Source organism: Nycticebus coucang, chromosome 19, assembly GCF_027406575.1.
Source record: "Nycticebus coucang isolate mNycCou1 chromosome 19, mNycCou1.pri, whole genome shotgun sequence".
Lineage (NCBI taxonomy): Eukaryota > Metazoa > Chordata > Mammalia > Primates > Lorisidae > Nycticebus > Nycticebus coucang.
This window is the reverse complement of record NC_069798.1, coordinates 19,819,249-19,841,391: the sequence shown is the minus strand read 5'-3', so window position 1 is coordinate 19,841,391 and position 22,143 is coordinate 19,819,249. Positions and strand designations below refer to the sequence as shown.

At 39.4% G+C, this 22,143-nt stretch overlaps 1 protein-coding gene across 1 annotated transcript in view; it reads left to right on the top strand.

Moving 5' to 3' along the window:
* The window catches only part of CDH2 (cadherin 2), a 241,665-nt gene that overhangs the window by 185,305 nt on the left and 34,217 nt on the right, over positions 1-22,143 (top strand). The window contains exons 8-13 of the mRNA XM_053571438.1: positions 11,998-12,135; positions 12,796-12,981; positions 15,566-15,819; positions 18,123-18,265; positions 21,349-21,582; positions 21,879-22,112. Coding sequence (XP_053427413.1) covers positions 11,998-12,135; positions 12,796-12,981; positions 15,566-15,819; positions 18,123-18,265; positions 21,349-21,582; positions 21,879-22,112 — 1,189 coding nt within the window. The remainder of the gene's footprint in view (positions 1-11,997; positions 12,136-12,795; positions 12,982-15,565; positions 15,820-18,122; positions 18,266-21,348; positions 21,583-21,878; positions 22,113-22,143) is intronic.

Sequence of the window (22,143 nt, the reverse complement as noted above, 5' to 3'; positions counted from 1 at the left end):
TCAGAAGGAAACATTATACCCACTGTAATAAAATATTATCGACAAGGACTTTAGGAGTCAGTTTTTTTGGACGCTTTATTTGCTATACTACCATTCACTTGACTGGAAGAAAACAGTACTATTGCAACTAATTATATACACAAGAGAGTGCTAGCCGCACTCCAGTACAGTAATATGAGCCAATCAGGACGACCTTAATTCTGAGACGAGAGAGCCTTACTTAGGAGTTAGATGTTTGCCTATGACATTATACCTATTAACTTCCACGTGTGAGCAAGACTTTTTCTAGGAATGTTTTGCATCAGAGATCATCTAAATGTGTTTCCTTTTTGCAGGAGTACTTTTATTTTAGCAATATTTGGAACATGTATGTCTTTTCACCTCTTCATTACTGTATGAAATAACTATTTTTATGTGCCAATAAACTTGGTACAAATGCCATAATTTATCTGAGAATATGGGGTAATTTTCAACATTCCCTCTTGAGTGCTCGGTTGCTCGCATACCCAAGTAGATTAAGCTCATTTCATCATCCTAATATTTCTCTTTTATTCACACTGTCATTGTGATACACAAAAATTGGGCTTCATCCTGTTTTCGTACACTAATATTCCTATCACATTCAGACTGGCTGTTTTATGGCAAGAAAGAAGCATGGAGAATTAAAGATAGTTTTTACTAAAGCAGACTAACTATGTTTAAAAATCAGACACCATATTTCGTGTCAATGATGAAAGGCTAAAGGGATGACGTAGTCATGGTTAAGTTTATCCTCCAGGAGATGGAGAAGCTATTCACTACCTTCTTGATGAAACTAATAACAGAAATGAATTTGAAACTAAAGAATCACGGGTTAGATAACAGTATGAGTAATAGCTTCTTGACAGTGAAATTATTAAACACAACAATGGGTTACTAGGGAAATTATGGAAAACCTTCCTTTTCTGAAAGTCATTTAACAGAGAAAAAAAATGTATTTATCTCGGATGGTTTATGGTAATTCTTCCTGAGGCCGGGATGAATTACTATGACTTTTTCAGGCCTCTTGCAGGCTGGAAATTCTTTTATTTCTATTACAATTCACGGTTTCCTTTCTGTCAAAAGTAATTTTAGTCACTGTTCTCCCAGGATTTATGACACCTTTAAGTGCTTGAACTCCTGATCATTAAAATGCTTACTGAGATTCAGCTTTTTATTTTTCTTTATCTGAAAGTTTAAAAAAAAATTATTAATTCTTCAGGATCTCCTGACCTGAAACTGTACCCACCACATTATCCCAGGCTTCAATTTTTTTTTTTTTATTGTTGGGGATTCATTGAGGGTACAATAAGCCAGGTTACACTGATTGCAATTGTTAGGTAAAGTCCCTCTTGCAATCATGTCTTGCCCCCATAAAGTGTGACACACACCAAGGCCCCACCCCCCTCCCTCCGTCCCTCTTTCTGCTTCCCCCCCATAACCTTAATTGTCATTAATTGTCCTCATATCAAAATTGAGTACATAGGATTCATGCTTCTCCATTCTTGTGATACTTTACTAAGAATAATGTCTTCCACTTCCATCCAGGTTAATACGAAGGATGTAAAGTCTCCATTTTTTTTAATGGCTGAATAGTATTCCATGGTATACATATACCACAGCTTGTTAATCCATTCCTGGGTTGGTGGGCATTTAGGCTGTTTCCACATTTTGGCGATTGTAAATTGAGCTGCAATAAACACTCTAGTACAAGTGTCCTTATGATAAAAGGATTTTTTTTCCTTCTGGGTAGATGCCCAGTAAAGGGATTGCAGGATCAAATGGGAGGTCTAGCTTGAGTGCTTTGAGGTTTCTCCATACTTCCTTCCAGAAAGGTTGTACTAGTTTGCAGTCCCACCAGCAGTGTAAAAGTGTTCCCTTCTCTCCACATCCACGCCAGCATCTGCAGTTTTGAGATTTTGTGATGTGTGGGCCATTCTCACTGGGGTTAGATGATATCTCAGGGTTGTTTTGATTTGCATTTCTCTAATATATAGAGATGATGAACATTTTTTCATGTGTTTGTTAGCCATTCGTCTGTCGTCTTTAGAGAAAGTTCTATTCATGTCTCTTGCCCATTGATATATGGGATTGTTGGCTTTTTTCATGTGGATTAATTTGAGTTCTCTATAGATTCTAGTAATCAAGCTTTTGTCTGACTGAAAATATGCAAATATCCTTTCCCATTGTGTAGGTTGTCTCTTTGCTTTGGTTATTGTCTCCTTAGCTGTACAGAAGCTTTTCAGTTTAATGAGGTCCCATTTGTTTAGTTTTGTTGTTGTTGCAATTGCCATGGCAGTCTTCTTCATGAAGTCTTTCCCCAGGCCAATATCTTCCAGTGTTTTTCCTGTGCTTTCTTGGAGGATTTTTATTGTTTCATGCCTTAAATTTAAGTCCTTTATCCATCTTGAATCAATTTTTGTGAGTGGGGAAAGGTGTGGGTCCAGTTTCAGTCTTTTACATGTAGACATCCAGTTCTCCCAATACCATTTATTGAATAGGGAGTCTTTCCCCCAAGGTATGTTCTTGTTTGGTTTATCAAAGATTAGGTGGTTATAAGACGTTAGTTTCATTTCTTGGTTTTCAATTCGATTCCAAGTGTCTATGTCTCTGTTTTTTTGCCAGTACCATGCTGTCTTGACCACTATGGCTTTGTAGTACAGACTAAAATCTGGTATGCTGATGCCCCCAGCTTTATTTTTATTACTAAGAACTGCCTTAGCTATGTGGGGTTTTTTCTGGTTCCATAAAAAACGCAGAATCATTTTTTCCAAATCTTGAAAGACAATGTTGGTATTTTAATAGGAATGGCATTGAATAGGTAGATTGCTTTGGGAAGTATAGACATTTTAACAATGTTGATTCTTCCCATCCATGAGCATGGTATGTTCTTCCATTTGTTAATATCCTCTGCTATTTCCTTTCTGAGGATTACATAGTTTTCTTTATAGAGGTCCTTCACCTCCTTCGTTAGGTATATTCCTAGGTAATTCGTTTTCTTTGAAACTATGGTGAAGGCAGTTGTGTCCTTAATTAGCTTCTCATCTTGACTGTTATTGGTGTTATACAAAGGCTACTGACTTGTGGACATTGATTTTATATCCTGAAACATTACTGTATTTTTTGATGACTTCTAGGAGTCTTGTGGTTGAGTCTTTGGGGTTCTCTAAGTATAAGATCATGTCGTCAGCAAAGAGGGAGAGTTTGACCTCCTCTGCTCCCATTTGGATTCCCTTTATTTCCTTGTCTTGCCTAATTGTATTGGCTAGAACTTCCAGCACTATGTTGAATAGTAAAGGTGACAGAGGACAACCTTGTCTGATTCCAGTTCTAAGAGGAAAAGCTTTCAGTTTTACTCCATTCAGTAAAATATTGGCTGTGGGTTTGTCATAGATAGCTTCAATCAGTTTTAGAAATGTGCCACCTATGCCTATACTCTTCAGTGTTCTAATTAGAAAAGGATGCTGGATTTTATCAAATGCTTTTTCTGCATCTATTGAGAGGATCATGTGATCTTTATTTTTGCCTCTGTTAATATGGTGGATAACGTTTATGGACTTGCGTATGTTAAACCAGCCTTGCACCCGGGGATGAAGCCTACTTGATCATGATGAATGACTTTTTTGATGATAAGCTGTAATCTATTGGCTAGGATTTTGTTGAGAATGTTTGCATCTATATTCATGAGTGAGATTGGTCTGAAATTCTCCTTTTTGTTTGGGTCTTTTCCTGGTTTTGGTATCAGGTTGATGTTTGCTTCATAGAATGTGTTGGGGAAGATTTCTTCTTCCTCAATTTTTTTGGAATAATTTCTGCAGTACAGGAATAAGCTCTTCCTTGAAGGTTTGATAGAATTCTGGTGTGAAGCCATCTGGACCAGGGCATTTTTTGGTTGGAAGATTTTTTATTGTTTCTTTGATCTCAGTGCTTGAAATTGGTCTGTTCAGGAGCTCTGTTTCTTCCTGGCTGAGTCTAGGGAGAGGGTGTGATTCCAAATATTGATCCATTTCCTTCACATTGTCAAATTTCTGGGCATAGAGTTTCTGGTAGTATTCAGAGATGATCTCTTGTGTCTCTGTGGGATCAGTTGTTATTTCCCCTTTATCATTTCTGATTGAGGTTACTAGAGATTTTACTTTTCTATTCCTCGTTAGTCTGGCCAATGGTTTATCTATTTTATTAATTTTTTCAAAAAACCAACTCCTTGTTTCATTAATTTTCTGAATGATTCTTTAGTTTTCAATTTCATTGATCTCTGATTTGATTTTGGATATTTCTTTTCTTCTACTGAGTTTAGGCTTAGATTGTTCTTCTTTTTCCAATTCCATAAGATCTCTTGTGAGATTGTTGATGCGCTCTCTTTCTGTTTTTCGAATGTAGGCATCTAAAGCGATGAATTTCCCTCTCAAAACTGCTTTTGCAGTATCCCACAGGTTTTGTTGGCTTGTGTCTTCTTTGTTGTTATGCTCAAGGAAGTTAATGTTTCCTGTTTTATTTCTTCCTGCACCCCTCTGTTATTCAACAGAAGATTGTTTAATTTCCATGCCTTTGTGTGGGGTCGAGCCTTTTTGTTAGAGTTGAGTTCCACCTTTAGTGCCTTATGGTCTGAGAAGATACAAGGTAAAATTTCAATTCTTTTGATTCTGTTGATATTTGTTTTGTGTCCCAGGATATGATCAATTTTGGAGAATGGTCCATGGGGTGATGAGAAGAATGTATATTCTCTATCTTTGGGCTGGAGTGTTCTATATGCATCTATGAAGCATAGTTGTTCTAGGGTCTCATTTAAATCTCTTATATCTTTGTTTAATTTCTATTTAGAGGATCTGTCCAGCTCTGTAAGAGGAGTGTTAAAGTCCCCTGTTATGATGGTATTATCAGATATCATATTGCTCAGACTGAGTAAGGTCTGTTTCAAGAATCTGGGAGCATTTAAATTGGGTGCATAAATATTTAGAATTGAAATGTCTTCTTGTTGTATTTTTCCCTTGACCATCTTTGTCTTTTTTGACTTTAGTTGCTTGAAATCCACGTGTATCTGAAAATAAGATTGCAACTCCTCTTTTCTTCTGAATTCCATTTGCCTGAAAAATTGTCTTCCAACCCTTGACTCGGAGCTTTAATTTGTCTTTTGAAGCCAGTGTGTTTCTTGCAGACAACAAATGGATGGCTTGTGTTTTTTAATCCAGTCAGCCAATCTATGTCTCTTCAGTGGGGAATTCAAGCCATTAACATTTATTGAGATCATTGATAAGTGTGGTGGTATTCTATTCGTCTTATTTTGTGACAGTCCATTGCTTAGTTTTATCTTTTGCATCATTGTGGAGGTTAGGTTCTGTCCTTTGATTTCTGAGTTCTTACTTTGCTGCTGATCCATTGTGGTGGTCAGTGTGCAGAACAGGTTGAAGTATTTCCTGTAGAGCTGGTCTTGTGGTGAATTTCCTCAATGTTTGTATATCCTTAAATGATTTGATTTCCCCGTCAATTTTTAAGCTTAGCTTAGCAGGGTACAGAATTCTGGGCTGGAAATTGTTCTGTTTAAGTAGATTAAAGGTAGATGACCTTTGTCTTCTTGCTTGGAAAGTTTCATTAGAGAAATCTGCGGTCACTCTGATGGATTTGCCCCTGTAGGTCAACTGGTGCTTACTCCTGGCAGCTTGCAGAATCTTGTCTTTTGTCTTACTTTGGACAGGTTCATCACAATGTGTCTTGGAGAAGCTCAGTTAGAGTTGAGGCGACCTGGGGTCCGATAGCCCTCTGAAAGCAGTGTGTCAGAATCTTTGATGATATTTGGGAAATTTTCTTTTATAATATTCTCTAGTATGGCTTCCATTCCTCTGGGGCATTCTTCTTCCCCTTCTGGAATTCCTATAACTCGTATGTTGGAACGCCTCATAAAGTCCTGTAATTCTGACAGTGAACGTTCTGCTTTCTCTCTCTTCTTTTCTGCCTCTTTTACTATCTGAGTTATCTCACAAACTTTGTCTTCTACCTCTGAAATTCTTTCTTCTGCATGGTCTAACCTGTTGCTGATACTTTCCATTGCATCTTTAAGTTCCCTAATTGACTGTTTCAGTTCCTTCAGCTCTGCTATATCCTTTGTATATTCTTCATATCCTTCATCTCTTATTTGATTCTGTTTTTGGATTTCGTTATGGTTATTTTCCACTTTATTAGCAGTTTCCTTCATTGTTTCCATCATTTCTTTCATTGTTTTCAACATGTGTATTCTAAATTCCCTTTCTGTCATTCCTAACATTTCTTTATAGGTGGAATCCTCTGCAGTAGCTACCTCATGGTCCCTTGGCGGGGTTGTTCTGGACTGGTTCTTCATGTTGCCTGGAGTTTTCTGCTAATTCTTCCTCATGAGTGATTTCTTTTATCTGTTTCCTTGCCCTAATTGTCCTTTCACTTCCTCTTGCTCTTTAAGTTCTCGTGCCTGTGGAAGTTGCGGGCGCTTTTAGATGGATTGAACACACGCGACCACTTGCCGTTTTTCCACTGTTTTAGTCCTCCTCTTGGGGTCCAGAAGTCTCTCGCTGACTCCCTGTATCCTCAGAGGGGTGATGATAGGCAGATCCCACCAGCCAGAGATGCCTGGAGTCCTATCTCCCCAGACTCATGGTGCCCAGATGCAAGGAAGCTGTTACTCGGCCGCCATCTTGCTCCGACTTGTCCAGGCTTCAATTTTTTATCTCTTAAAAAACCACCACATGATGTGGCAGTGGCTATTCCTGGCACTTTCTTCTTCTTCTTTTTTTTTTCTTTCCCTAAGCCTTTTCTCGTCATGTCCATCTCTCCCATTTTTGCCCGGGACTATTGGTGACTCAGCCCTTCACTGAGTTCGAACTCTGGCTCTACCTGTTATGTGCTGTTGAATCTTTAGTGTGTTAAGCTGAAAGCTTAGCTCCTTAATCTGTATATGGGGATAGTAATATTTCCGCCTTCACACGGTGATTGTCACGTGACATGATTCCGTGACACATAAAACTTTCTGCACTGTGCTCAGTAAACAGGACCTATTGTTTTCCCCGTTGCTATCACAAATGGTGGCAGCAGCGTCTCCTGGTTAGGCACAGTCACTTTACCTCTGCTCATAAGTAGAGAGACCAATACTTCCTGTTTTCCAAGCTCAATCAACCTTCAGTTTGTGCCCTCAACTCTCAGTTCCGTTCCGAAGGCCTGTTCTCCTGTTTTCTGTGATGCCCGGTTCCAACCTCTATAGATTCTTTCATAGCCAGCAAACACACGGAGTCTCTTCTGGGAGAAGTGGCTCCCAAGCCCTACAGAATGAGGTCAGGCTCTTTAATGTGGCATCCAGACCCTCCGTGACCTTGGCCTGAAAGTGTTCCCTAGCCTCACCCGCCAGAATTCCTTGCCTCCCACTATAAACAAATGACACTGAACCACTTGCAGAACCACATGCAGTCCCTTGAACAAATATGACATTTTTCTATTCTTCTGTCCCCGTTTCCTCTGCCTAAAATATTCCTTTCTCATTTCTAGATAACAGGGTGACTCTCACCCTTTGAGAGCTGGTTCTCAGCCCCTTCTCTGAGTATCCACAGTAGTCTCTGCCTGTCTTTCTACACAAAAAGAAATTATATACAGAGATAGAAATTATAGCTAAATTCTGAGTCTCGACATGCAGGGGGCAGATGTTCCTTACCTTTTTACCCTGAACATGAACCCTAAAGACATTTTCCAGTTATGAGACTTTCTCCTTCAGCTCAGCATCCGACTTCTCCAGAGGGCAGCCTTACTCCCTGCTCAGCTCACACGCCATCCGCATATGTTTGAAATCTGGCTTCCTGCCTGGTCCCTCACTCACGATGTGTACATTCTGCACTTACAGAGAGTTCTGACTTCCTCGGGGGACACTTATATAGAGTAATGTTAATTATACAGACTCTTGACCCAGAGGTTCAAGTGTTGTCTCTGCCACTCATGGCTGGGAGTCCATGGCAAGTTTCTTTACCTTCCTAAGCCTCAGTTTCCTCATCTGTAAAACAGGCATTAAAAAAACCTGCTTTCTAAGATTCTCACTTAGCGCTGTGCCTGATGCCTAATGCTCAATCTCAATACAGTGGATTTCTATTTCTTTTAGAATGGTTTTAGTATATAGTAAGCATGCAAAAAGAGAATTCTAGACAACAGACCTATAACATAAGGAAGTACTTTCAGCCCCATTTTGCAGATGAGGGAAGTGGGCTTTAGCAGTTAAAAATTTGAACAAGGTCACCAACCTGTGCTTCCCTGCTAAGTCCTGATGACATTATTACTCAACCATCCATCTCCTAATCCAACCTATCCAAAAGAAAATCTGTCATTTCCTCCAAAAATCTGTGATTTATGAGGAATTTCCTATTTCATGTCATCAGTCATCCAATTCTATGTTTACCTCCAAGATACCTCTTGCATTCTTTCTGTGTCCCAGGCTTAGCAGGCTAGGGCTGGTAGCAACTCCCCTATCAAAGCTTCATTGCATCGCTTCTTCTTCCTCTTATGACCATTACGTGGCACGTACATTTGGTACATGTGGTCCCGTGATCCACTATGGTCTGGTCCATCCTGGAATGAAAGCAAGCCCATAACTGGTTTTGTTCACTATTTTTTCCAAGTACACACTACACTACCGGGCATCCAATATACATTCAGTAAACGTGAAAGACTGAACATTTTCAGCTGCTCACGTACTGGCCTCACTCTAGCCCTTTGTTTCCTAACCGTGTTATGTGCCATATATAATCATTTCAGTTGGTACATAAAGAGAAGATTCTAGAGCAACAGAAGAACACGGCCTTTTAGATGCTACTCCACCTAGTAGAAACTAACAGAATCCAAGAATTGCATTTTGTTTACTTTATACAGTTACATTTATGGCACGTCCTGCTAGTACCATTTGTGGTCCTTTCAATAAATTCATTTGAGCTTTAAAAAAGAGAGTTAATGTGAAGATAAACAGGAAGTGAGTCATGGTATAGAAATATGAAGATACGGCAGAACTGAGGATATTATGTATGAATCATGGCAGTTTAGGAAATAAGGAGTTTATGCTCCTAGCATATGTCTTAATAACTAAATTATAGCTGCCCATGAAATTAAAATACTGTTTTTCCTTAACCCAAAATGATTTTTATAAGGCGCAAGGCCCAAAGTTTCTCAGCCACTCCCCTGTGAAGGCACAGGGTCTAAAGCATTTATTTATGACTTGATTGTTCCGTGTCAGGCTTTGTGCTGTACACCAGCAACGCGAACGTGAGCAGAGAGCTGTGGGGACAGTTGTGTGCACGTGTGCTCCTGCACATCCATGAGTGAAACAGGGCACGGCCAGACACACGACTGATCCCCCGTTGTATAAACCATGAGCAGTGACGAGGTGGCAGTCCTGAGAATGACAACAACAGCCCTGTCTCTAGGATTTTCAGAAGTCATCTCTGAGGTGACTTTAAGCTGCCTGTTTGCCAGGTTCAGAATGAAGGGAAGGGTATTCTAGACAAAGGTTGCTCAACCATGACACTCTTGACATTGGTGGGGGTTGGGTAATTCTTTGTGGAGGCCTGTCCTTCGCATCCTGGGACATTCAGCAGCACCTCTGGCCTCCACCCAGTAGATGTAATAATTCACAGTCCTAGTTGTGACAGCCAAAAACTTCCTCTGGTGGGGCAAAATCACCACTGGTCTACGCAGAGGGAAATACCACAGGTAGTGACATAGGGTCCTGCCAAGGCCTAGGGAGATGAATGTAGAAAGCTCCAGGTGTGCGGGAGGGAGTGCGATGGGGTAGCTTTGGTGAAAGGGGTGAGTTCACTTCAAGCAGATGAATTGAGATTTGATCTCACCTAGAACAGGAAGTGTGAAGAAGTTTTTAGACAGAATTCTCTTGATCAGCTGAGGGATTGTGAGGGCCGGAAGTCAATTCCTAGGGAACCTAAATGTCAGTCATTCAGAACCAGATGCCCAATGACTAAATGAGGAAACTCTGAAGAGTTTGGCTGTTGAAAACATAAGCTGTCAAGGCTTCCTTCCTAAATGTAGTATCATTTTACCCATCAGGCGTCCAAAAATGGAGATGATGTTATTTACCAAGTGAGTTTTCCTATACTTAAAAGGGCATTGTATTTTAGAAATGACAAATATTATTTTGTAACTTAAAGATTTCAGGATTAGTTTGAAGCAATGGGAAATTTGGAACATTAACTACTGATGCCAATGTTGCAGCTCAGTGGAAAATTGTATCTCTTATGCAATTACATAATTTTAAAGATTTTTTGTAGAATAAGCATTAGGAAAGAACTGTCCTATTCCCTCTTACACTATCTATGGATCTATGGGACTCTTTTTTTTTTTTTAACTTTTTAAAAAATAAGCTCCAATTTTTTCATTTCTTTTTGTTTGTTGTTTTTGTTCTTAGGAATATTCGCCTGTTTTCACAAATAGCAGCTAAGAAAAATGGCATTTTAAAAGTCATAACAGTTTTTTATTTTCATGGCTTTCAGATAGGAATCTGGATTGAATGGCCTGCTAAATCCTCTCACTAAAGTGACACTCTTAATTGGAAAAAGAAACCATCGAAACGTGTTGTAGCCTACGCTAGCATTACAGTGAAAAATTCAAATGATTCAACCAGCACTATTTCTTTGTAGTTTTTTTTTTTTTATTATTCAAAAAAAATCTGACATTTCTCTTTGAGGAAGATAGAAAATAACTAAGATAGAAAACTGCTAGAGATTGGCCCTTGAAGGGACAGTGCCTTAAAACCTAACGTGGGAGGTGTGGCTTTCCCTCCAGCCCGTTTCTTTGGCAGCCACTCCCTCTGACAATTAAATCAAAACCTACAATTTGTGTCTGTTCTATCCAAGCTGCAGAAACCCCTTAAGAGTGGCTCTTCATAATGCTAGCTATGTTTAGAATCAGGGAAAATTGCACTTTGCAGTGACAGTTTATTTTTGTATGAAGAAGTGGATTTTATTGTTCAGAATGTTTTAACATTTATGAAAATGATCTATAGTTTTGTTTTTTTTTATCTTTGCCATTTCCCACAGTGATTCTAGATGATTTTAGAGACTGTTTTTAGCTAGATTTTCTGATAGAAACCTTTGTCAGCAAGTGTCTAACTTCTTAGAAAGAAGAAAAAGAAAGAAAAGAAAATCTCAACATTTTCTCTTAGACACATCACAGCTTAGTCTGGCTCCCTTTTAAAACAGTCCACCTGGAATTGGAAAGTAACGTATGCCTGTTTGATAATGATCGTCTGCATGTGAATGTATTCATGTGTATGTAAGTTATAGGTCTGTACTCAAAACATTGTATGCAATGAGCAGTATGCCCAAATCCATTGAATATGCAATTATTAAATACCTTCTATGGTCTGGGACTAAGGTTGTAAACATATACTTCTTAATGAAGTTTCACTTTGTTTAAGAATACCTTCTATCTCTTCTATACAGTTTTGAATAGTTTATATTAATGGGAATTAGGGAAAATACTGTATCAGCCCTGTTATAGTAGAATATATTTATGAATATATGAAAGAAAGCCTGTATACTTTATAAATTGCAAGCATTTTCTTCTCTCTCTTTTGAGATTCTTCGTTGTCTTTAGTTCACTAAACTAGGTAGAGATTAACATGTGAGGATGTAAATACAAACCAAATGGCTTGAATACTCAATCACGGTCTTGTGAAGGGAAAGGTTGCAGCCAGATGGAGGTTTCCGCTTAGCTGTGAATTTCACACGTCTGCAGTGCATTGCTTTCTGCAGAGTGGAAGTGAATGTACACAGTTAAATCTCTCTAGACAAGGACCAGACCTGTGCTTCATAAGTTAAAGTAAACTCCACTTGAGAAGTTTCAAGCCATGTTAATCAGAATGAATGATGTTATCCTCTCCACGTGTAATAAAGAGCCATTGGCAGAACAACTGTTATGTCTTGGTGAGGAATTAGTTTCATTTAAGTTCTTATCTTTATGTCTCTTTAGAAAGTGCAACAGTATACATTAATAATTCAAGCTACAGACATGGAAGGCAACCCCACATACGGCCTTTCCAACACAGCCACAGCCGTCATCACGGTGACAGATGTCAATGACAATCCCCCGGAGTTCACTGCCATGACAGTAAGTACAGCTGCCACTCACACAACTTTGGGTCTGTGGTCCATTACCGAGAACTTCTTTCATGAATAATAAAACTATTAAACCAAGGTGGAGCTTACTTCACCTAATGGCAGAATGGCTGCTGACTCAGACATTTCTGTCACCAGGGCTTTAAATAAGGCATCCAAGTAACTGGTTCCTCGTAGGCTCCAAGTCCACTGTTAAAGTTACTGAAATATGCTGCCTGGAAAAAAATATCTCAGCAAGACTTTGTGTTGTGTCTAACAAAACACTTAAAAATGTTTTCAGGTGTAGGAACGACTACATCACTGATTTATTCTGGTTCGTCAGCATATAATTATCTGTATCTGGGGGCAAATCATTTCCCACAGATAAATTCTTTCCCCCAACCTCACATGAATCACCCAGATACTCGCAAATGGATGCTGATTTTAATATTAATGAAACTGTAACATAATTTGGGGAAAAATGGACTACTGAAAAGTGTTACGGATTTTTAAAGACAAACATAAATGCAGTAGTTACCTGGATTCCCCATGTTCTCCTTCAGGGTAGATGATAAAGATTTAATGGGGTAGTAAACCAGGTACGATGGTTGGCCGTCAAGTTGTCCTGATGTGGCCGTGTTGCTCTTCTGACCGAGGTTTGTCCTTCTTGCAGTTTTATGGTGAAGTCCCTGAGAACAGGGTCGATGTCATAGTAGCTAATCTAACTGTGACAGATAAGGACCAACCTCACACACAAGCCTGGAATGCAGTGTACAGGATCAGTGGCGGGGACCCCACAGGACGGTTCGCCATTCTGACAGACCCTAACAGCAATGACGGGCTGGTCACCGTGGTAAAAGTAAGTGTTCCTTGGGCCATTTTGCATTCTGGCAGCTGCTCAGCAAAGACCATTATATGCCTCCCTACCCCGTTATTTTGCCATTGAATCTTAGAAAAAAAATTTTTCAGACATATCCAGATGTGAAATTCATATATATTGGGGGAGGTTGTGTGTTATTGTTTAATTAACCTTGAGGCTTTCACATTATCACTAAAATAGGCTTTTAAATCAGTTTGGACACTTTTACCTATCTGAAGACAGGACTGACCTCGACAATGTTAACCATCAGTGCAGTTGAGCTGGGAGTGATAGATCATGTTCTGACGTTTTGATCGCCATTGGTAGCTATTAAGAATGAGACATCGCACCTGCCGTGTTCATGTCTACAGCAATTTAGAGTATTGGTAGGGACCAAACAAGAAAATTTCACAGAAGTAAAATGGAATGAGTAAACAAGAAGAGGGCCTACATCTTAGAAAGGGTTTGCATTTATGAGGCTATTTTTAAATGCTATTTTCAAGACTTTAAGAAATTGTTTTTTCTGATCTTTGTCAAAAAAGAACCAAAACAAGACAATTGCATGTTAGAAACAAAGGTGATGTTCTTCAAGTGTATAATACCTGCACAGCTATAATGTCAAAGCCCTTTGAAGTGAGCAGCCCTTCGCTTTTAACCACCCAGTAAAGAGATGGCCTCCCACTCACTCTTGTACATGAACCCAACAACTGGACTTACACATAGTACAGAAAGGTGCACTAAGGTGCCAGTGCCAAGAATTAAGTATACGCCTGAATACTGACGGTGCCCACAGAGCATATACGTATGTTAAGAGATCTTGTTGGAAATAAAATCAGTCATTCCCCAAAAGTATACAAACTGCAGGTAAAATGGATATATGTAGCATGGCTGGGCACCCATGATCAATAACAGTATCTTCAATTCAACTTTGAAAAGTAATACATAGATAAATACAATCACTTAAAGTATTACCTTTTTTTGGCCCCCTCTGTAAAATGGGATGGGTGTTGGAAACTCTGAAGACACACGGCCTGGTGACTGAGAGCACAGCCCAGAGCCTGTCTCTCTGGGTTGGAATCCCAGCTCTGCCCTCGACACCTCGTGTGCTCATGGCTGGCTGTTTAATCTCTGTAAACCTCAGGTTTCCCACGCAGAAAGTGGGGCTGATGATAGTACCCAAGTCATAACATTGCTGTGACCTATAAATGAGCTTCATAGGCATTAAAGCACTTAGAGCTGTGAATATACCCTGTAGCATAAAGAAATGTTCCATTGGGAGTGTTTAATGTGGCTCATGAAACCACTCAAAATATTACAGCTTTGCTTAGTTTGTGCTGAAAATATGGCTTTCTTGTGAGCATCACCACTTGATCATTCTCAGGCTACCAGTGATGGCAGGACAGCACTTGGTGCTCTTTTTTTTCCCTATTAACTATTGCATAGTAATGATTATTTGCACTTCCACTACAAGGTGATCAAGGAAAATGAAAAGTGAACATCTAGTCTGGTCACTTGACTCCTGGTAACATTTCTAGTGACAGCAAGAATCAGTGAACTTTGGAAATTAATATTTAAGTAAAGGGTTATTTTTGCGTTGAATTTATTTAGGGTGTTATACGGGATTTTTACAGAACAGTACAATACCCAGAATCACTTTGTAAGACAGCAGAGCTTTATCATTTGCTAAGAAAGGGGTAAAGAAAAATATCTGCCTTGTGAAAACATTATTATTTTAAAAAGGGGTTTGTATGTGTACATGTTTGTGTGAAATGGGTATTTCAAATTATGAAGGACATTTTTTAAATCAAATAAATTTGCCTTTATTTTATTTTAATTACATTGCTTGGTTATTGGTTTTGTTTTCTTCAATTCTTCACAGACTGATAAAGTCTTTTCTGGATGACAAGTGATCTTTGTATCAGTGTTTGAGAGTGTAAATTTAGATTATTATGTTCTCACTTGATCTTATATTATTTGGGTTTTTTTGGTTTTTTGTTTGTTTGTTTTTTGAGATAGAGTCTTCCTATGTCACCATAGGTAGAGTATCATGGTGTCACAGCTCACAGCAACCTCAAACTCTGGGGCTTAAGCAATTCTCTTGTCTCAGCCTCCCAAGTACTGAGACTACAGGTGCCTGCCACAACACCCGGCTATTTTGTTGTTGTTGTTGCTTTACGTAGCTGGCCAGGCTGGGTTCAAACCCACCAGCCTTGGTGTATGTGGCTGGTGCCATAACCACTGAGCTACGATATGGGCGCCAAACCTATTATTCGGTATTTTTAATCAACATTGCTGTTTTTAAAAATGATCACATTTTTGTATGCACTTAAATAAATGGATCTATGAAATATTCATGTGTATTATTTTGTGAACATAAATCTTTGAAGTGCCCAAGTTTTATAAATTGAGATGAATATTTCAATCATCAACAACATGAATGCATGTTTTCCAGAGATTTGAGAGGTACTTCAACATTGAAAAAAAAATGAATGTTTTGGGAATGGAGTTGATAGAAGAATAAACTGCAGAATGCAGATATTCTTATTTCCTGCAAAAATATGGTTTCTCTTTTTCTTTGTTCCAGCCAATTGACTTCGAAACAAATAGAATGTTTGTCCTTACTGTTGCTGCAGAAAATCAAGTGCCATTAGCCAAGGGAATTCAGCACCCACCTCAGTCAACTGCAACTGTGTCTGTTACAGTTATTGATGTAAATGAAAATCCTTATTTTGCCCCAAATCCTAAGATCATTCGCCAAGAAGAAGGCCTTCATGCTGGTACCATGTTGACAACGTTTACTGCTCAGGACCCAGATCGATATATGCAGCAAAATATTAGGTATGTTATACCAGTCATGGTGTTTTTGTAATTTATGTTATATTCTGTGCTATGCATAGAATTTGCTTAATTTACTAGTTAAGTAAGAAATTCCCATTGGAAATAAAACTACTTATTACAAGATAATTTAAAATTCTCTGATGAATTTTTATCTCAGTAAATCCATGAGCATGTTAGATCAGAAATATAAGAATGGATCTACTTATGTGTTATTTGAAAAAAAACATTGTCTCTTGCTTCTTTGTTTCTACCACCTTTCCTTGAAAACAGAGTTTAATAATTATTTAGCCTGTGCCTTGATACCCAACATCACAAAAGGCTCTACAGTGAGTCAATGAGAAGCTGTCAGAAGCTTCTAGCATTATCTCTCCTCCATGCATTGTGAAGAAAAGAAAGCTTCTGCCAAAATCAAGATCTAGGAGCTAATTATTTTATCTCTTACCTGTACGGTAGTTATTAGACTTATAAAACATATCTATAAAGATTTCCAACCTCAGCAAAATCTAATTTATCCCTCCTGATATGAGAGTAAAAGTCCCTCAACACTGTTATCTGCCGGGGGCAGGGTCCTTTAAGACCTGTAGAACTGGTGGTGATCGGCTGGCAAAAATGAAATTAAAAAAGGCAAGAGATAAAGAGACAGGACGCACAGAATAGGTTTTTCAAAGATGGGACACAGGGACCCACTAGCTTGTGGGGCTTCCACAAGGGGCCCTGAGTCTTTGTTCCACCCAGCTTTTATTAAAGGCTATTTTCTCATTTAGCTGAGAGGGTAAGCTGAGGAAGGGAGTAGAAAAGTCAGCAGTTTCTCTTGAGTAAGCATGTTAGTTCTTATTCTATCTGTAATCATTAACTTTAAGGGTCTGGGCAGCCTTGAGAAATCCGGAACCTGAGCCTTGTGTGGGGACAGGCTCCTGTTTGTGGTCATGCGCACAGATCCCTTGGGGGAAGTTAGATCCCACTGGTTTCTCTGTGGAGTAGATGTGGTGGCATCAGTTATCCTCTGCAGAATTGGTGGAAAAGAGGAATTTTCCCCTTATCTCCTTACTCTGTCTTACTCTGTGGTTAGGGGACAAGCTCTCCTGCCCATATCTCAGGGCTTGAGCTGTTCCCTTGATCTCCGCCCTGGCCATTGTATAAATCCCCACAAGGGCTATTTGCTTTGACTGTTGACTGGGCAAGGGAAGGCCTGGTTAATGTTCCTTCCCAGGCCTTGCACGAAGGTTTTGCTGCAGCCATTGCTCTTCAGAGCACTTACAGACCCAGCAAGGGGCAAGCTTACAGGCCAGCCTTCCAGAAAAAAGCAGAAACTGCCTGGACAAGTAATTCAACTGTTAGTTTAATAGTAAGCTAACTAAATTGTTTTTATTCTACCTTGCTCAGCTTATTTCTCTGTTTTTGACCTTTCAGGGCTGTTTTCCCTGCCCAGAATGAGGTCTTTGGTCCCCATCCTCCCTGCAGTTATCCATGGCTGGTGATGATCATTTTTAGAATTCACTCATTTTCTATTTAAGTTATTACATTATTGCTGCTAACAGATAACTGTAAATGTTCCCCACTTCTCTATACATTAAAATCAAGATAGTTAAATTGCCAGTTAACAGGTGCATTGAAATCCTACAACTTTTACCTCTCAAAACATAGCATGTCATTTCCAGGCTATAAATTGGCTATTCAAGCTTGAGTAGCTTACTCCTGCCCTGAGTAAAAAAAATTAATTTAAGCTAATAAATCTGCTGATACAGCCTCATGCTGGGACTTCCTTTGAGAAGGTGCAGAGCTGAGGGTTGGCCCAGGGTGAATGATCCAAGTAGAGGTAAGGGACGATGGCAGTCTCTTCACTTTGACTTCATCTCCGCCATGATGAGGGGCGTAAGATGTTTCAGGATGGCTTGTGGTATGAAATTCACCTTCCAATTTCTCTGAAGGCCAATAGATTAGGGCTACTCCTTATTTAGGAGGTAATTTGCACTATTTTATCTGCATTGTTGATACTGATGTGAACCAGAACCTAAGAGATCTTTCCAATCTGCCTTGGCCCACAACTGGGAGACCAAACTGTGCCCCTCCAACACCTGCAGAATGTTCCTGTGTGTCTGACCAAGCACAGCCTTTCCACCCTGCCAGCCTTCCCAGCCCTGCCAGAATCACTGCCACAAAAACGCTCATCTGTACTAAAGCTGTATTTCCAGCTAACATGCAAGCCAATGAGCTGGTTGCATTTGGAATTAAACCTATAAAATATGCTCTATCTTTTAAAGTTTCATATCAAAAAATTAAACACTGCACTTTTCATTTTATAGATATACAAAATTATCTGATCCTGCCAACTGGCTAAAAATAGATCCTGTGAATGGGCAAATAACTACAATTGCTGTTTTGGACAGAGAATCACCAAATGTGAAAAACAATATATATAATGCTACCTTCCTTGCTTCTGACAATGGTACGTAATTAAATGTATTCACTGTATGCTGATTACAGAGCGCAGATGAACAGGGATTGAGGTTTTCTTAAAACTCAGTTGTCTAGAAAACTGACCTTTATAGCTCTGAGGCCTCAACTTCTACTGGGCGTTTCTCCTGGGCCTTCTGTGACATATTCCTTGTCCTCTGAAATGGATGTCCTCCATGTCCGCATACCATCCGTCTCAGCCTGGCATGATTATAAGCATTGTTGGCCTCCTGCCCTGCCACACTTTGACGCCTTGAGACTCTGTGCAGACACAGTGTTTTCTAAGTTCGGTCCTTTTACATTTCTTCTAGTCCGTTTGCTGTCATCAGTATGTGTGTCTCCAGCAGTTTTCCTTTTTCTGATGTCTGCCGTGGGCTGGGAAACTCTTAATTTTGTACATAAATTGAGCTTTAGGGTATTGATTTTGGCACGTATACTTTGGCACTTTTTTTTATTTTTCCTTTCTGAGCCTCTGCTGGGTTCTAGTTGGTTGAGATTAATAGATGGGCACTTTTTTCTGGCTATATAAAATAAAAAGGACTTAAGTAAAGCTGATGATGGGCTCATTTTGTTTGTTAGCTCTCCATGTGACGGGGGTTTTAGGAGTGCAAGCTCAGGAGTTCTACCTGACCCCCTGTCCAGACTTCAGCTCTCCTGATTCCTAACTGTGGGATTGGCAGTGAGGTTTTAAATTCATCAGTTTCCTTTCTTTGTTAAATAATATTATCAGTTCCTAACTCACAGTGTTTTGAGAAAGATATAATGGCTTCTAAATGAAATATCCAAAACAAACTAAACACTCAGATATTTCTCTTACTGCATATGTATTCATAGTTTCAAAACTGAATCACATCTATCTATCTAAATAATTTCATTCAGTATATACAGAGGGTGCCAAAAATGTATACATATTTAAGAAAGGAAAAAACTGTAAAATTTCAATACTCGGTATGTACTGATAATGTTTGTTATCTTGTATGTGGTATCTTGTATCTCTTGTCACTGCAGAAGTCAAATGTGACTTGAGTATTACAATTCTAATACCATTGTTTTCATTCTCAAAATGTGTATGTATTTTTTCAGAACCCCCATATATATAATTTATTGACACAGGGTCTCTCTCTGTCACCCAGGCTAGAGTGCAGTGCCATCATCATAGTTCACAGCAACCTCAAACTCCTGGGCTGAAACAACCCTCCAGCCTCAGCCTCCAGGGTGTCTGGAACAAGTGCCCACCGTAACACCCAGCTATTTTATTTTTTCTACGTTTAGTAGAGATGGTGGTCTTGCTAATCTCAAACTCCTAACTTTAAGGGATCCTCCTGCCTTGGCCTCCTAAAGTGCTAGGATTACAAGTGTAAAAGCCATCATGCCTGACCCACAGCTACTATATTTAAAAAATATTTTTAGTGTTTGACTATGAATGTTAGCATTTAATAAAATAGGTTTCAGTGTGGTAGTTAAGATGTGCACTTTGAAAAGCTTTGTCTATCAATACTTCTGATAAGAACAATTTCAATGAAACTTTCCAAATCTCATATAGTAAGTTTCAATGACATTATTATCTGTAGTAAATCTACATGGTACCAGGGCCAAAGCAATAATTCTTACCCTTCCTAACATAGGACCTCCTATTCAAATGCTTAGAGTTGAAACTTTGTAGGAATGGTTTCTGCCACCATGCATCAAAGCACAGCATTCGTGACAGTTTTATGCTTTTTTGCCCTATGTATGGAGTAGCTTTCCACTGTAGTGGAACTTAAAGTAATATGTCTTCAACCATGATGTTGAGATTTAGAGAGCCATACAATTATATGTATGTGTGTTGGGTATGATTTCTCATTTACCGAAGTGCATTGTTTTCTAATTGAAAGAGCGTTTGATATGAGAAAGAAGTGAGCTATTGAATCTATGTAGCTATGTTGCTTTGCAACTGCACTTGAATTTAAATCACAAGGCAGAACTTGGAGGCCCAGTTTTGCTCCTTCATAATTGGGCAAGTTCTTATGTGTACTCCCTGTGCCCTACTTTCATCATTGATAGATCATTTAGCTGTTTGCCTGTTCCGTAAAGCTGTTATAACAGCCTAGAAATATTTAACATGATGACATAGTAAATATGAAGGTTGCTCAAACTGTAGAGTATCATAGTGGTCGTATCCAAACTATAACGTATCATAATGCTCGCGGTCCCTGCTCTCAAAGCCATTGTGTTCGTAAAAGACGTTCTTAAAAGACTCCTCCTGATCTCCTCCTAAGGATTACGTGTGTGTATCCACCTTCCTAGTTGCATGACTTTGGGTAGGTCACTGGAATCTCTGGGCTTCAGCATATAGCATTATTTATAAAATGTTTATAATACAGCAGAAGCCAAATCACATGGTCTCTACATAATGCGATAGAGACAACATTTCATACTGGAAGGAGGATAGATTTGGGTCAGATCAATCCATAGTGACAGTCCACCACTTCTAACAGTGTGTGGTCAAGAGCAATTTAAAGAAACTCGGTTCCTCATCTGTTTAAACTTGCTGATGGGATTACAAGGAAATAATGTACATAGAGCTACCTAGTACTTTCTCAGGCAGGTGGCTGATAGGCCAGTGAATATCATTTCTTTTCCCTATGGTATTCCTCACTAAGATGAGGGCTGTGTGTCGCTACAGTGTCACTGGTCTGCAGCCTCTTAGAATAGGTCACAGCTGGGTTGAAGCTTTAAACGTTCTTATGTTCTCTCCTGCACGTGCCTTGGTTCTCCATTAAAAGAGTAGGGTCTACAAGATCGAGAGTCCCGAGTTTTGCATCTCTGGGCAGCACAGCTTGGGATCCCACGGCAGGGGCACCATTCTTTGTCACTATGCTCAGCTCCTGCAGAGCCACCATGTCAGCTCAGGGCCATCCTAGGAAGGAAGCAAGAAGTAGCTTTGTTCCGGAAATAGTTTGTCCAGATGCTGTGACAACTAGATTTTCCCAAAGTTACACAGTGATAAGGGCAAGAAGCTTTGAGAATTTCATCATAATTGAGGCTCATTGAAAAGAACTGTTCACCACCTGTTTGTGATTTTTCTCCCTTAAGGAATTCCACCTATGAGTGGAACAGGAACGCTGCAGATCTATTTACTTGATATTAACGACAACGCCCCTCAAGTGTTACCTCAAGAGGCAGAGACCTGTGAAACTCCAGACCCCAATTCAATTAACATTACAGCACTTGATTATGACATTGATCCGAACGCCGGACCATTTGCTTTTGATCTTCCTTTATCTCCAGTGACTATTAAGAGAAATTGGACCATCACTCGGCTTAATGGTGAGAACAGGTTAATTATTTGGATATATGTGCAGTTGAGAGGTTTTGAAGCCTGGTATGAAAAGTTAATTTTTATGTGCTTCCTAATCTTCTCATTAAACATATTTTAAAAGCTACTTTAAGTTGAAGTAAGACATAAAAAACGTTTAAAATAAAAATCTTCACAAAGCATCACAGTTGCAGTCCGCTTTATGTGTATTATTAGGTAGTAAATACATTCTGGAAAATGCTATGTGATTTTCATCGTGTTAGATAATAACTAATAAACCGTGTTTTTCCTTTTTCTATTTCTACAGGTGATTTTGCTCAGCTTAATTTAAAGATAAAATTTCTTGAAGCCGGTATCTATGAAGTTCCCATCATAATCACAGATTCGGGTAACCCTCCCAAATCCAATATTTCCATCCTGCGCGTGAAGGTTTGCCAGTGTGACTCCAACGGGGACTGCACGGACGTGGACAGGATTGTGGGTGCAGGGCTTGGCACGGGCGCCATCATCGCCATCCTCCTCTGCATCATCATCCTGCTCAGTGAGTACATTCCTTGTCCAGATTTCAGTCC